At 37.9% G+C, this 15,367-nt stretch overlaps 1 protein-coding gene across 1 annotated transcript; it reads right to left on the reverse strand.

Annotated features, from left to right (window-relative positions):
- Positions 1-339: 339 nt before the first annotated feature.
- LOC111222852 (synaptoporin-like) lies at positions 340-5,336 on the reverse strand. The gene is made up of 5 exons (XM_022746730.1): positions 5,313-5,336; positions 4,565-4,689; positions 1,328-1,526; positions 970-1,161; positions 340-891 (listed from the first exon to the last, which is right to left on the reverse strand). Exons 1-5 carry the CDS (start codon positions 5,334-5,336, stop codon positions 520-522), a joined length of 912 nt encoding a protein of 303 aa, XP_022602451.1. The 3' UTR covers positions 340-519.
- Positions 5,337-15,367: the final 10,031 nt, after the last annotated feature.

The raw sequence follows: 15,367 nt of genomic DNA on the forward strand, positions 1-15,367 counted from the left end.
GCTCTCTTGGGATACTTAAAAAGCACCAGGATGAGCAAGGTTTTGAAAAACATAATGCCATGGCGCCAAACAGTCAGTTTAGTAACATCAACGACCTTGGCTTAGGAAGGAGGTAAATTGAAGAAAACATTGAAATTGAAAATATAATCCTTCTTTGTACTATAACCAGGTGGACCTAGCAACGGTCCCACGGATGCACCCCCCAAATGGTGGTATATGAAGATTTTTTTTTTTCTTCAGGTTGGATTGAATGTAGGATGTCCATTTGATTTGTGTCTGTGCTAGACTGAACTGTTACTGACACGGATCAGAGTTTATCTGTATACATGTCTTGTTGCAAACACCATTGAGTGAAACTCTCAGAATCTCCATGTGCAATTAGCTAGGCTAATTCACCTATTTAGAGGGTTTCTGTGGTACCTCAAACAGTCAAATTGGGCATCTAATTTAGTTTCAGTTATGAGAAGTGCAGCTTTAAAACCTGAAGATTGCTGAGGTCCAAGAAAAACCACCACAAAATCACATCTCATTGACAAATATCATCGGCCCTTGAGAAGTCACTTTATTCTCCCTCTCACAAATTACCGGTTTACCAAGATATGTCTGTGGTAAACTGAAGCCCGCTTGTGACTGGTTGAGGCTAGCTTGCCTGTGGACCTGCTGACCGCCCTTTGACTGATTGAAACTGTTTTGTCTGGAGGTTTGTGGACCATAACTCTCCTCTGGCTGGTCGAAACTGCTCTCGCTGTAGAGCCGCTGTCGCATTTCACTAGACCGCTTCCCAGAAGCACTCCTGGTCGGGTATCTCTGACCTGTCTTGTACCAGCCTGTCTCTTTGAAGACAAACCAAATATTTCCGACCCAGAGGACTACGTTAACAAAACCAAAAACCTGGAGACAGAAGAGGAGCAGGAATAAATAACTTGTTTTATCCAGTTTTGTGTTTTCATTTGTTGACTGAATACCTACCGCAGACGTATTAAGACGTGACCAGAGGGGCTCCTGGGTAGCTGTACATTTGATTTCCTGAGCTCTGCAGGCTGAGATGAGCAGCAGCACCTGTGTTGGGTTCGTGGCTGTCTTGATATCAGAGAGAGTTTTGGCCCAACAACAACTGCTGGCCAGCCACATGAAGGAGAAGATGACTGTAACTACAAAATCCTGCTCAGGACAGGAGAATAGAAAAGAGATATAAAGGGAGAAAGTCACACACAGGATAGAATAATCAGTCACAGTCATGTCATGCAAACGCAAGACTATCACACTTTATTGTACCTAATTAAAACAAAGGACAAACACTAAAAGTTGGAGGTACAAACTCACTCACCACAAGTGGGCCTCTGTTGTTCTTCAAGTACTTGTTCTGGTAGAAGACATAGACAATGGTTGCCAATAGAGAGTAGAGGAAAGCAAAAACACCCACAGTCACAAAAAACTGAGCAGCTGAAGAAAAGTCGCCATCCAGGAAAAGAATCTCTTCTCTTTTCGCGTCGCACAAAGGAGCTTTGAAATGCACTTGTTGTAATCTACAAGACAGAGAGAGGAAGTTTACAGTGACTGGAAAAAAAACAAACAGGTTGTGAACTGACATGTGAGGAGATTGACAAGGAAACACGTCACTTTAACTGCCCATTGTACACTGGTACTTTCAGAGCACTTTTATAAAGTAATCTTGTGGCTAAAAGAAGTACGGTTGAAGCTAAAAATGCTTTCCCATGAGACCTCTGTGAATTTGGCGTGGCATACAAAGGGACAGACTCACAAAGAAGCTGCCACTGAAGAAAGACGAGCAGTTCTGCAACTTGGCTTTGTAAAAGGAAGCATAACAACATCTGGACTGTAAAAAGTTCTCAACTTGCTATAAGACAGTGGCAGGAGGGATTGTCACTATGAGAGGACCAGGGTCAAATCTATTTTGGTGAACATGAGCTCATTTCATCATACAGACGTTGAGGTTTTCATGATCCTTTTATTGTTTTGTGATTGATAAAGCACTGAGGTGGTGGTGGGATTTTTTAAATTTATTTTGTTTCAGTCTTGGTGTTAGATCATTTCTTTATTTTATTTAATTTCATTTATTAATGTACAGTTTATTCTCGCAACAGTAGATGGATAACAGGAAATGAGGGCAGAGGGAATGACATGCTACAAAAGTTTCAGACCCGGCACATGTGGAGGGTTTGGTCATGGTGTAGCTGATAATGATTAATCCTATTTCAAAAAAACATAACGTAAGTCAAACTATAGTCTAGCCAAACATATCTCAACACTTTGTTTAGTGCTGTGCCAGTGGAGAGTCAAAAATAGTCTATAGTCTCAAATATGTTTTATAGCTAAACTACCTGAAACAGTGACTTTAGTTGCCTGATCTATCAGCAGGATGCCAGTCAATCATATTCAGTCTCATGTATGATGCATCACTGTGTTGTCTGAAGCCCAGGATGCTTGCTTTCACTTATCAACGGAGCGCGAGCAACCAGATGCTGAATGCAGTTCACTTAACAGCCACCAGTGTCATTAATAAGGGTTTTTGTGAATGTTACATAATAGTACTGTATTTCCTTAAACAGTGGCCAGGGCCTTTATGTACCTTAATTGCAGAAGGTAGCAGACCTTTGTTTGAGGCTTTTGTTATAAGCAGGCCTTTATTTGTAATTCCCTCTGTATGTTTATAGTCATACTTTAGTAGGAAGCCTTGTTTTGATTTGCTGCTGTTTGTCCCGTTAAAGTTAGTGCCTTAGACAGTTAATACAAACTCAGCACTTCTTGTAACTATTTCAAACACAAACAAAGTGTTTAAAATAGATTATGATTATATTGTTGAATTTATTAAATTAAAGCAGTGGAAAGGTGCATTAAAATGCTTAACTAGTATGCAGGTTATATGATAGGCACCAGGAGTGTATACTGTTTTTTGTGCGTCCTGTATTTGGGGGCAGATCTTTACTAGGTTATGTTGATCATGCCCCCAGCCATTATAGGAGACCTGGCAATAAATGTAAGAAATACATTCTAAGTGACGATGGCAACTGGTTGAAGAAGACTGTGACAATGGACATTGTTTTGCCACAGTTGAGCATAAATTTGATTGTGCCTTGTAATATTATTGCAATAAATGAAGCAAAACTGCCAGACATGTATCTAAATACAGTTAAAATACACAAAGTCTAAGCCCATACTGCACTGTACTGAAAACATATAAAACACTGAACTGTGGTCGCTACAATTGTAATTACATCTATAGAGTAGTTTCCACTGAACAAACAAACACCAGTGTCAAGCCAGCTGAACTGTTAATTAGACACTTGGCCATCACTCACACACTCTGGAGCATGGAGCATGGGGGTGGTCGATCACACTGCTGCACTACAATACCATTGAGCTCACTACCACAACCACATCCACAGCACACCATTAATCATTCAACTGAAGTGGTAATCATGACCATTTCATTTGGATGAACCAAAGTTACTATCCAGCCAACTTTGATCATTGATCATTTGTGTTTATATTTTTCTGTTGTTGAGTCAAATCTAGAAACACCTTTCTTTTGCTCAGTGTTTTTATTTTTGTGTATTTGATGAGAAATGTCCAACTGAAATAAGATAAGAGAAGAGAAGAGAAGAGAAGAAAATATATAAGATAAGAAATAAAAATTTAATTATTATGGATGAATGCATTCTGTATTTCCGCTGTGGATACTGAAAATAAATATTTTCTATTTTAGCCCTGTAGAAAGAAGTACAAGCTTCACTTAAAATAGCAACAAATCTGACAAACAGAGTCTTCTCTATTCTAGTCTTTGTTTTATCATCCTCCAGAAAGCTGTGTTTGTACATCTGAGATTGTCGTGCAGTACATGCAGGTCTGCAGGAGTAAAAATGAAACAAGACACTATTTCTGTAGCTCATCAGCTTATCAATGGATCTCTAGGCAGTTACATGTACATACTGCAAAGAAAGATGTAGTGGTAAATTGCTGTAATATCACAAGAGACCACCTGAGGTTAAGTCTTGACTGAAAGGACTCCAGGTACGGTTTCGTCTGATGATGCAGTGAAACATTATATATTCTTGGATCTGAAATTGGGCCATTTTCCCACTCAGCTGTCCAGCTTCCTGATCTTAAATTGGATGAGCTTCAAGAGAGAATAGCTCCCCTCTACCGAGCCTGACAACATGATGAAGTAGAACTGTGCAGTTTTTAAATCTTCTTTTTTCTGCCTGACCACTTTCCTGAAATTCACACAGATGATTACTGGGGACATGTCTGGTTAGGTTGAAAGCACAGTTAATAAAGTCTAATAAAATCTTCACTCCTTGTCAGTCATATAAAATTCTATTAATCAAAGTGTCAAAGATTAAATTACTACATAAAAACATACTCATTTTATAATTAATATTTGTTCTTTAGGTATTAAATATTCCAGAAAAGTTAATTATCCAACAAGATCAAAGAAAAAAACAAATTAATTTATATCATGGGACTTTTTACTGGATTTGCTGTTGCAAAGGTTTCAGCATTTGAAACAAGAGGTGAATATAATGTCAAACAACTACTTTACCTGAAAGGATAACCAAAGTCAATGCTGATGCTGCGGTTACTCTGCCTCCTGTCTGCACAGTCCACTTTAACCTGGAGATGACCATTGTATCCTCCACATGTTGCAAAAGCACAGATGGCAAAAATCTATAAAAACAAACAAACAAACAGAAATCTGTTATTGATCACCATCAACTGATAATTAATCCGTTGGCTTAATCCAGTATCAGTTCTGTAGGTGGTTTTCTGCATAATACATAGACATCAATAAATTACAGGACAGATTATTAAGATTTATAATTGGTTTGAAAGCAAAACCTGAATAATTTAAAAGTCGGAAGACAACTAACAGAGCTGCTTACTGTGCACTGGAGGGTGGCCACAGCAGTACAGTGAGATTCAATATACAACTCTAAAGTCTTTCTATCTTTTTGTCTTTATGTCTCTTATACAATAAAATCAGAATATTACTCACTTTCACAATCTTCATTTTAAGAATGAGATATTTACTGTGTCAACTATATTATTAATAGCTCTTTTAAAAACTTTTAAACGTGCCACATGTAGCATCGACAAACTGCAACAGTGGCTAAACCAGACATTTCATGCAGTCCTCTTTCTCTCAGCAAATCATAAAATGATTAAATGAATGAGAAGCACCATTAAGATCACACTTTACATTGTATTTCATACAATGGAACACACATCACAAAGGAAATTAAGCAGGATCCATTAAAAAAGAATAATGAGACTAGAAAATTAAAACTTACCGGAGCAAATATAACCATACACATTTAAAAAATCACAGGGCTCAAGTCCAAGTCCACACAGGGTCGACAGCTTTTGTCTCTAGGCTGAAAAGCCACTGATGTCGACAGGAAAGAGAAGAGAGTGACTCTTCCAACAAAAGGGGGAGGGCTGACAGGAGATATCTTCCCTAAGGAGGAGTCTGAGATTTTCTCTAACTCTACATTTATTGGCAAACACTGCAACAAACTGTAAATACCTACATCAGGTAAAAATGTACAGCATTATTGTTTATATTTCTATTGTACTGAATAGCACATTCATTCTTTTCGTGGCTACATAATTGTTGTTGTAGGACCATGACAATATTGATCTCAAAATATCATCTTCTATATAAGGCTACATTGGGAAGATGAAACAAATGGAAATATCTGGGACTTAATTTTCAGCACATTAATCATTCCCCTAGCCCAACACTTAAGTGGTGGTTTCACAGAGTTGATCTTAATACCACAATCCTTTGAACTTACATGTGCTGTATTGTGCTATTTTAGGCTGATCTGATTTTGTGAATTTTGATATTTTCATACAGGGGAACTTCAGGGTTCATCATAATCACAGAAATATGGGAAACTGCCTGCTCTTGACATGGCTTGCTGTGGGCTGTAAAATGCAGAGAGGTCGGTGGGGAAACTATTTAGCATAAATAAATCACTTCTCTGTTTTCCTGAACTCATAAATGGTTTTGTGGGTGTATGATAATGTAAGGTAATTAATGGAATTTATTTTAATATATATCTAAGCAAGCCATTTCCTTACCAAAGACCGTGTTGCCATGGTAACTAACGTGTAACCCAAAATGCTCTTATGCTCCAGTACAAAAATGACTTTCTTCACCATGTACTATCATTATTGTCCTTAGTAGTTTTAAGTTAACAACATATTAGACATTATGATTCATTTTTGTCATTGATATGGATGTAGATATGTCAGACTGTGGTTCATAGGCAAGTTGCATCAATATAAACAGACATAAACATAATTGAAATATATTGCAATATCATACTGAGGTCTGATAATTACATGGATTGTAACTCCCTGTTTTTGTATCAGCTGACTCTGACAACAGATATACATTTTGAATGTCTTTAATAAGGTTTCAGAGTTTGCATATGTGTTGGAATAAAAATAAAAAGTAGTTGTAGAGCAAAGCAGGTTACTTATGGGTGCCAAAGATCCTTGCAGTGAGCCAGCCATAAATATGTATATATGTTTTCAAATAATGAGGCTTATAGCCTCATATCTGTGTAGTAAGATTTAGTCGTCTCTACAAACCAACATTCTCTGTTGTGATGGCTTTGATTGATTTTGATTTAATTATTGATTGATTTAAAAATATGCAGCTCAGTGTAATGAAATATAATAAAAGAGTGTACATTTCATATGAATTTGGATTGTAATCACTAGTAGATACTTTAATTATGTTTTATTTTCTAAAGATCCATTCATGATGATTCATAGACCATTTGAACTGGTATAAAAGGATTCTGCTGACCCCTTTTGGTCATATATGTCTATTACAGATTTATTCTTAAAGAAAAATAAAGTTAGGGGTATATACATTACTGAATGAAATAAATAATATATTTTTAATGTATATAAGTGCAGCTTGGATTTTAGCAATAAAATTTAGCAAGCAACACCACAGGCTAGTCTCATTTTGTGCATCAGAAAAATAATTCATCTTCACACAATCTTCACAATTGTGTTTTTTTGGATAAAAGAGTTCTTAAATCCAAAAATTTTATTCAGAGAGAGAAACTCTCAGATTCATAAAATCCTAATTTTTCAGGCTGAATTGATTTCTTATTGACAAAATAAGAGGCATTTTATACCTGGTGATGGTTTGAACATCTTTTCTTTTTTATATGGAAGTTTTAATGAATCAAATGAATGAACTGTAATCAACCACTGGATTATACATTATGGTGCTGTGCACTGAATGTTAAGTTACCAACATATTTAAAAACAAAGTTTATAATTTTGCTTTGAGAGACTCAGCAGAGCATGCAATGGTTTAACGTAGGTTTTAAAAAGGGATAAAAGCAGTAATTAACTAAAATGGCACAAAGTAGAGCACTTCCACCAAAGAAGTCATAGTTCTCAGCACCATAAATATGTTTGAGTCATACATTATTTTTTGCAAAATTGACAAAAATGTTTTAAAAAATGGTGCAAAAATGGTTTCAAGGAAAGTGGTAAAAAAAATATTCCTGGATCCATTCCTTTGAATGCGTTCTTCCTTATCCCATGCCCCATCCTTCCACCCAGTTTGGTACAAATTGGTTCAGTACTTTTTGAATAATCCTCACAAATAAACAAACAAGTAAACCAAGAAACATGGGGGGAAATATAACCTCTTTGGCTGAGGTAATGCAAGGGTACAAATGAAAAGGGATAGAGCTCCTATGAATTCCATTCCACAAAACACTGAGTGAAGAAACACGTACTGTTATGTGTCAAAGTGTTTTACACTCTCCTGACAATTACCCGACACCTACACGAGTTTAAAAGCAGTAGGAACTTTAGAACCATTAATCATCCATATGGCTATGGGGAAGACTTTAACTCAAAGCTGCCATAGGTTTGGCATTGACAAGACTACAAGTTAAAGAAATATCTTAATACACCTTTTAAATTAATGGGATATATACAGCAGTAAATGGGCCATCTTAAAAGTAATTCAACAACAAGGGTAGCAGCCAATTTAGGATTAAAAATATGAAAAATAATGTCTTGACAATCATGACAAGTCTGTCCTGAGAAGTGATTTTAAAAAAGAAAATGACTTTGATTGCCCCATTCCCTGTGGCAGGTTTGTTGATGGCAAAATGTATACCCAATGCAGGAACATGAAGACAGAAACCCATTTTGTACAAGCCACGGGCTGACAACAGGAACATTGAAAGGGTGTGAAAACGGCCATTGATGCAGCAGTCTAGATGATATGAGTTTGGTCAAAGATAAGAATATTCCTTTGTAATTCTCAGTTGAGCAAAACAGCCTTAGCTTCATTCAAGTTAGTTTCGAAATACCCATCCAATTACTGCTTTTGAATGAGGCAGATAAAACACAACTGATTTAGAATAAAACATTTTGCAAAATCCAGCTCCATCTTTCAGCAAGGCTCTCTGGTGTGAAAGCTGTTTACTGTTGTTTTGAGGGGAGGGTATAACTGGGTATCAGCAGAGAGCAGTGCCGTTATATTTACAGTCAGCAAGTGAGGTTGTAGAAAAATAAGGATTTTACCTCACAGGTAATATGCAGAACGTTGGTGAATCCTCTGAGCTAACAGAGAATATTCTGTAGTTCTGTACTTCAGTGTTGAATCACTACTTATCAACAAGTAAAAGTTGTTGCTTAGAACTCGTCAGTCTTTGTGCTCCCATATGACAACAACACTCCACAGCAAAGATGGAATATGTATTGAGATCAAAACCCAATTACAAGTAAAAGTTGTTGTTAAGCTTAAGATTTCACATACGGATGTTTTGTATGTAAAATCTTGATTTGAGACACAGCCTTGTGGACTTATGCAAGGCTGGATTACCAACCAGGCAATGCAGGTCACTGCTGGGGTCCCATAAGCCCCAGGTCCACTGCATGTCAGTGGGTTTAGATAATGTGATTGTTTAAAAACTTGTTAGGGAAATTGCATCACCAGAACACAATTTCAATTAAGGTATGCCATTAGGTAATTTGGTAGCTATGACTTTTAGAGGGGCCCTGGATTTAAAGAGCTTTACTATCTATAGTATCTCACGTGGTACACATAGTGCACAAAATAAGCATCATTCGAGCAAAAGGAGCGCTGGTTGCACTGGATAATAATGCACCAATTACTTGTGATTCCAGTTCTGACGTGAGGCCAGAGGGCTGTGGCACAAAAAATTTTGTTGTGGTCGGCCATCACTGACCAAATGTTATTGTTAGCAGAAATTTGATAATGACATTAATGCAGAAACTGTATTCTCTCACATCAACTGTATTCTGATATCCTGCATTGTTAGACTGAATGGAAACCTGGAGGTGACGCATGTATGTAATCGATCTGTAGATAGGGGGTCAGTAGGTAGGGTCTTGCCCCAAGCCTCTAACAGGTTATGGTCGTGTGTTTGTGCATACCAGATTAATTTCTGTGTTGCACTTTCTGTCAAGACTTTTTGGTGTATAATTATTCTGTCACTTTTATAAAATTAAAAAATATATAATAGTAATTAGTTTTTCCATCTGGCTCTGGCTGAGACTTTAATCTTATTAGCAATGTAGCCAAACATTCACTGTGTTTGCAGCGTTGGTTATTCAAACACAACAAAACAATTACTTGAAATGCTCTTTGATTACTCAGCCAAAAGAGGGCAGTACTTAGCCGTGCTGATTGAGAAGAAAATCCGTGACGCTGCAGTGATGAGCAGCTCTTACTTTCTCACTGCATTTGATCTTTCTTTTCTCTGCAAAATCCATTTGACAAACGTGTCTGCCATATGTAGAATAAGCTAAGTACACAGCAATCTATCGACTGATGCGCCCACTGATTGGATGAATCGTGTACTCCAGCCGAAGAGAACACTGTACTGGTCTAACAGCTGTAGGGTTTTTTCGTCATGTTAAAGTGGTGAGGCTCCAGCCTCTCGCTGCATTATTAATGACTCTTTTTCTGGCATCATGTTCCCTCTCTACCCTGAAAACTGTGGGAGGAAGAGAGAAGCATAAATCTGATGGTTTTCAACTGTGGAGGCCTCCACCTGTCACTAAGCAAAAACACATACAGCACGCATTAAAGAAATGTACTGCCCACCAGATATGATATAGTTTTTATATTTTTCTCACAGAAAACCACCTTTGGTTCACAGCTAATCGGAAACATGCAGAGATGCACACCCACTGGAAATCATAAGTGAGGCCGAGTGGATGCAACATACGGCATGTTTGTTTAAAAGGCTGATCATTCCAGTGCAACCTGAAATTATGAAAAGGAATCTTGAATTGTGCAAATAAGATAAAATAAAGGTGAACAGGTTTTATAGAGTAAGTAAAGAAAGTAAAGCACAGCAAGAAACAATGAATTTCTGAAGAAATCTGAAACAGATAAACCAAAAGAGTAAATGTGTTCCTTTGGACCCGCTGGGATGCCATCTCAAATCTACTGCAGGATTAATTTTAAAGATGGAGCATGAAAAATATCTGAATTATGTTTTCTATTTTTTACCAGTTGGGGAAAAAAAGGGAGACCATGTTATGTAAAAGGATTTGTACAGAATGATAATTTTTATAGAATTTGTATATATACAGTACATATATATATTTATATATTTATATATTTAGATATATATTTATACTGTTACAACACATGTCTGAAAATGCCAGGATGTAAACACATCCCTGGTGAAAGTGTTGAGTGTCATCTTAGGCTATAGTATTTGCTGGGTGTGAAGCCCTCTCTGAGACGACTATAGTAGCAGCAATGCTGACACTGACCCTATTCCATCAATCTCACATTAAAAACGCTCCAAGCATTTAAATATTTCAAAGAGCTCCTCAGCTAACGCCAGAGAAGCTCTGAGCCTCTCTGTGCGTGTATGTCTGTGTGTGTGCGTGCATCACTTTCCCTCTGACAAACACTTCTTTAAACTGTTTTTAAAACGCAGTTAAACTTAGAGCTTATGGCCGGTGACTAAACACCAAGCTAATGTCAAAAAACAGGAATGATACAAACTGAGGTGCACGAGCTAAATCTGTTACCACAAAAATAATCACACATTTTCCTGCATCTCACTTACACTCTGTCACTCTTTAAGAATACATACTGAATAAAATAAACATGCTCTGTATACAGTATACATAGAGAGGCAGAAAGGATTTATAGGATGATGAGAAGAAGACGGAGGGTAGTCAGGAATAAACCATCGTGCAGTGATGTTTCAGCTGGGCTGCACTGTCTTGTGTGCTTTACATATGCTGTCTGTGTCAACTCTCCAAAGACAAACACATGACAGCGTGCAAGAGACTCACAGACACATAAAAGCTCAACACACGGCTCTAGTGTTCATTTGTTGGTTCTATGTGTGTGGTTATTAAGATTTCACATTTTCCTTTGACCGTGGTTCTTGTATTCTAGTTTTAAATTGCTCTGTGGTGTGTGGTTTAAACATTTCAATATAAAAACCACTTGACAACAGAATGAATGAAGAGACTGTTAAAAAGATGCTCAGAGTGGCACCAGATGTGAGGTAAAGCGATAAAGTCAGACTGGTCCCCATAGATCATGACTGCAATTAATAATGAATATCTAGGTTAGGGTCAAGGGAAGTTCAAATGATTCATCTAATCTCTGCTGATGGTAGTCAAATAGCTGGGATAGCAGAATATTTTAACAAGCTTAACACATAGTAAACAATCACTTTACTTTCTCCAGGTTGAACCTCCTCTTCAACAGGGAATTTATGCCATAGCTCGTTGTGTTGACATTGCTTACAAAGTTGCTTATACAATAAGTGGCCCTTTAATTAAAGGTCATGTGACTAAACATCACATGACCTTTTATTAAAGGGATATCACCTTAAACTGTGTGAAAATTGAGGCTCAGATTTCATTCTTGACCGTGGAAACCTTTAATGATCTTAGTAGCTGTTCAGAAGCTTTCAATTATATCGCATGATCTTCATCAGCAGATGGAGTTTGTTTAGATGTCATGAAACTGTAGATGTTAAAAAGCACTTTAAAGTGGCTATAATTAATATGTTTATATCAACAGTGAATCACATGGCTACCACACTGCCATACAGTTTGGTTCACACTGACCACCCTCATTAGCATAATTCCCAGCCACAGCAGGACACCTTTAGTTTTTTTTAAAGCATGACCATTAACTGTTCCCTAACCTTAACCACATGTTTGTAATTGCAACCATGATGACAAAGCCATTTGAACCCAAACCACAATGTTACCTTCACCTTCATGAAGCACTTATTTTAACCCAAAACAAGATAGATCAGATATTTCTCTCAGGAGCTGGTGGGACACCAAAAAGGACAGTGAGTATTGGACTTATGTTTGTCTGGTGAGCCCAAACAAGACTCTGAATTAATGCTAATTTTGCTCCATATTTGCTGTCTGTGTAAATAGAAAATGATTTCCTAACAAGTTTGCCATATCAACTTTAAAGGTGATGATACAAGCTTGTTCTTGTTGTCCCCAAGTGGCCAAAATATCTGTTGACTTAAATACAAAGATTCAAAGATCATTTTTGACCTTGGTAACAGGAGTAGAGAAAACAATCCCTCCCTTAGGTCCATTTAGCAACTATTATGGAGCTTTTAAACATCACATCACCTTCATCTCTTGATGAGGATTGTGTGACATGATCAAAAGGTCTGGAACAGCTACTAAGTAGACGTTATAGTCAGATTGTTTTCTGAACCTTGTGAACATTAATGTAACAATGGGAATTCACCACAAAATAAAGCAATACTTGTCTCCTTAAAGCAAAACCAAACAAAATTCCATCAGTTGTCACAAGGCAGAACTTGTGATTTTCTCCACACTGGCCTTTGTGTTGTCATACCCTGAAGAACATCAACATTTAATGTGTACACACTCCAGTTGAAGTAGAGGAACGAGGCAGAGAACATCTGTCAATTATTAATGTTTAAAAGGTTTGGAGAGTTCTGTTGCTGAGGTTAGTGCGAGACTTCTCCAAGGGATCTCAGGAGTGTGCAGTCGCGGAGAACTGAGGGGTGTCAGTCTGCTAACTCCCTCACCCATCGAGAACTGGAGGTGGCCCGTTGAGAACGTAACCAGATGAGATCTATGGGGAATAAAGGCAAACCTCATGCTGAGACTCTGCAAGCCATGTGAGTCAAAACTAAAGAAGGGACTATTAAATGCCAAGTCAGGGCAACAGGAGAGCCTCTAGAGCAAAATCGGAGCCAAGGAGTCCTTGAAAGCATGGTAACCTGCAGGGAATTTGCTGGTCAGACGCATAAGGAACATCTGGAGTAGCAGCTAGTCAGTCCAGCTGTCAGATTCAATTTAATCTCGGAGGTGAAATATGCAGGCCTGCTCATCCTCATGATCCCGCATGCTGAGCTCACAGTATAAAGACCCGTCATGGGTCTGATGCTACTGTAAGAAGTCTGATGGTGGGGGGAGGTGAGCACAATGCAGGGTCAGAGGGGTGGTATGAGTGGAAAAGATGAGTTTTGCAGAGGAAATAAATAACCCTATCCTGAAGGTAAAAGTTCTGAGATGGTTTCTTTTAGAATAGTGCATATTTTTAAAAGACAGCATTTCTGAAGATTTAAACAAATCATTGGTGGACTTTTTACTGGACAGTGATACTTGCTCAACACCTAAACAAAATAATAGACAGTTAGACCCTACACATGTTCCCTATGAATTTACTTCCCGAACTGAACAGAGAAAATATGACAAACTGAAGCAACTGACCACCATTCTATGTTGTAGAGAAAATACAGGCTGTGGATTATGTTAAAATTTTGAGATGGACCGATGCCAATAATTGATTAATTGATCTCACCCGTATCTATATTCACAGACAGGTCATTAGGTTAAAAGGCAATAGAGGAATGGCTCCAAATCTGAGGTGCAGACTCACACAGGAGTTGCAAGATAAATCTGAAGGGTTGGGTGAATAATAAACAAGATGGGAAATAAGAAAAATAATATTTCTGTTGCACAAATTATGTTTACTTGTTCCAACTCATCAGCAGGGGGAGTTACTGTGTAATTATCAACTAATCATCTCCTATAGTGTCTCAGTACTCTGAGCATTAGATAGGCAGAAGATTGTTAGGTAGTTTTTTAGATTTTTCTCATACGTATCCATATACATGTACCCTTATATATTTATTTATATGGTCCTCAATCATGTGATTCTGCATCAGTGAAGGTCTGTGGTAGCATATCTCTGCCACATCAATTCATTCAGGCCAACAGTGATTTGCCTGTCAGTTTAATTAAGTCAGTAGAGGTAAGCCAACAAGGTCACCCTGGTCAGGGGCCGGAGGGTGAGATACTGTAGGTGTGACAGGTCTACTGTCCTGCTAGGTATTATTTTTGAAAAGACGTCCGGCTGCTGTCTTTGTGTAACAACTCAAAATAGCAATAGCAAAATAGTAGCTTTTGCATTTACTCTGCCATAATGCATTCTTAATCTGCCTTCTGTGTTTTGGATTAGCAAAATCTTTAGATATTGTTATGGCCAAAGCAAAATACATTGTTTATAGTACTTATCTTAATGTTCGGAAACGTTTTAGAGGATTGAAAATTGTATAATGTGGTTGAATAAAAATGCTGCACATTGTTGTTCTCACAAACAGATACACACAAAATGTGGAGAAAAACCATATGTCATAGCGTGGTCTGTTTGTAGGGTAGTGTTAGATTATGAGGAACCCATTATTTGCAGGCTGCACTGGAAGGCTTTCAAAGGTCATGTGACCACTTTGTTTTACAGTACATAGCAAATCATAGCATGCTATCATATATAAATCACAGCATCAGTGTTTTATCATATTTAAATGTAATTCATCATATTTAGATCAAATCAGGAGTCACTGCACAAAACCACAGGATTTTGTTTTACACTGCATGTTGGACATTTGCATTTGGCCAGATACAGTCTGAGATTTACTCCAACAGCTGATCATTTCTAGCTTGAATAATAAATCTGTATTTGTTAGATGAAGAGCTTGTGTGACTGCAGCCTGATCCAGTTTCCTGACAATGGATACCAGCACATGCTGCAACAATCAATTTCTCGAGCCTACAGGCTGAGAGCGAGCAGCTGAGTCTTTACGGCTACACCCCACCCTCCAACAGCACACACGGCGCGGGGCGGCTCGGGCAGCCATTCTGAAATCTTTACACCTACTAATCTGCGTCCCGTGCACTGCACACAAACTGAGTAATATGTTCCCCATTTCAGTGACAATATCAGAGAAATCCTGTGGCAGCCATCTTAGGTGTACTACCACCGCAGGAGATGATATGATGA

Source organism: Seriola dumerili, unplaced genomic scaffold (genome assembly GCF_002260705.1).
Source record: "Seriola dumerili isolate Sdu_G_001 unplaced genomic scaffold, Sdu_1.0 BDQW01000109.1, whole genome shotgun sequence".
Lineage (NCBI taxonomy): Eukaryota > Metazoa > Chordata > Actinopteri > Carangiformes > Carangidae > Seriola > Seriola dumerili.

Excerpts from the sequence above, each read along its gene's own strand:
- LOC111222852 (XM_022746730.1), bottom strand. The coding sequence starts at position 5,336 with ATGTGTATGGTTATATTTGCTCCG. Across the intron at positions 4,690-5,312 it reads GTATGGTTATATTTGCTCCG|ATTTTTGCCATCTGTGCTTT; the intron begins GTAAGTTTTAAT and ends TTGTTTTTATAG. Across the intron at positions 892-969 it reads CACGTCTTAATACGTCTGCG|GTTTTTGGTTTTGTTAACGT; the intron begins GTAGGTATTCAG and ends TTCTGTCTCCAG.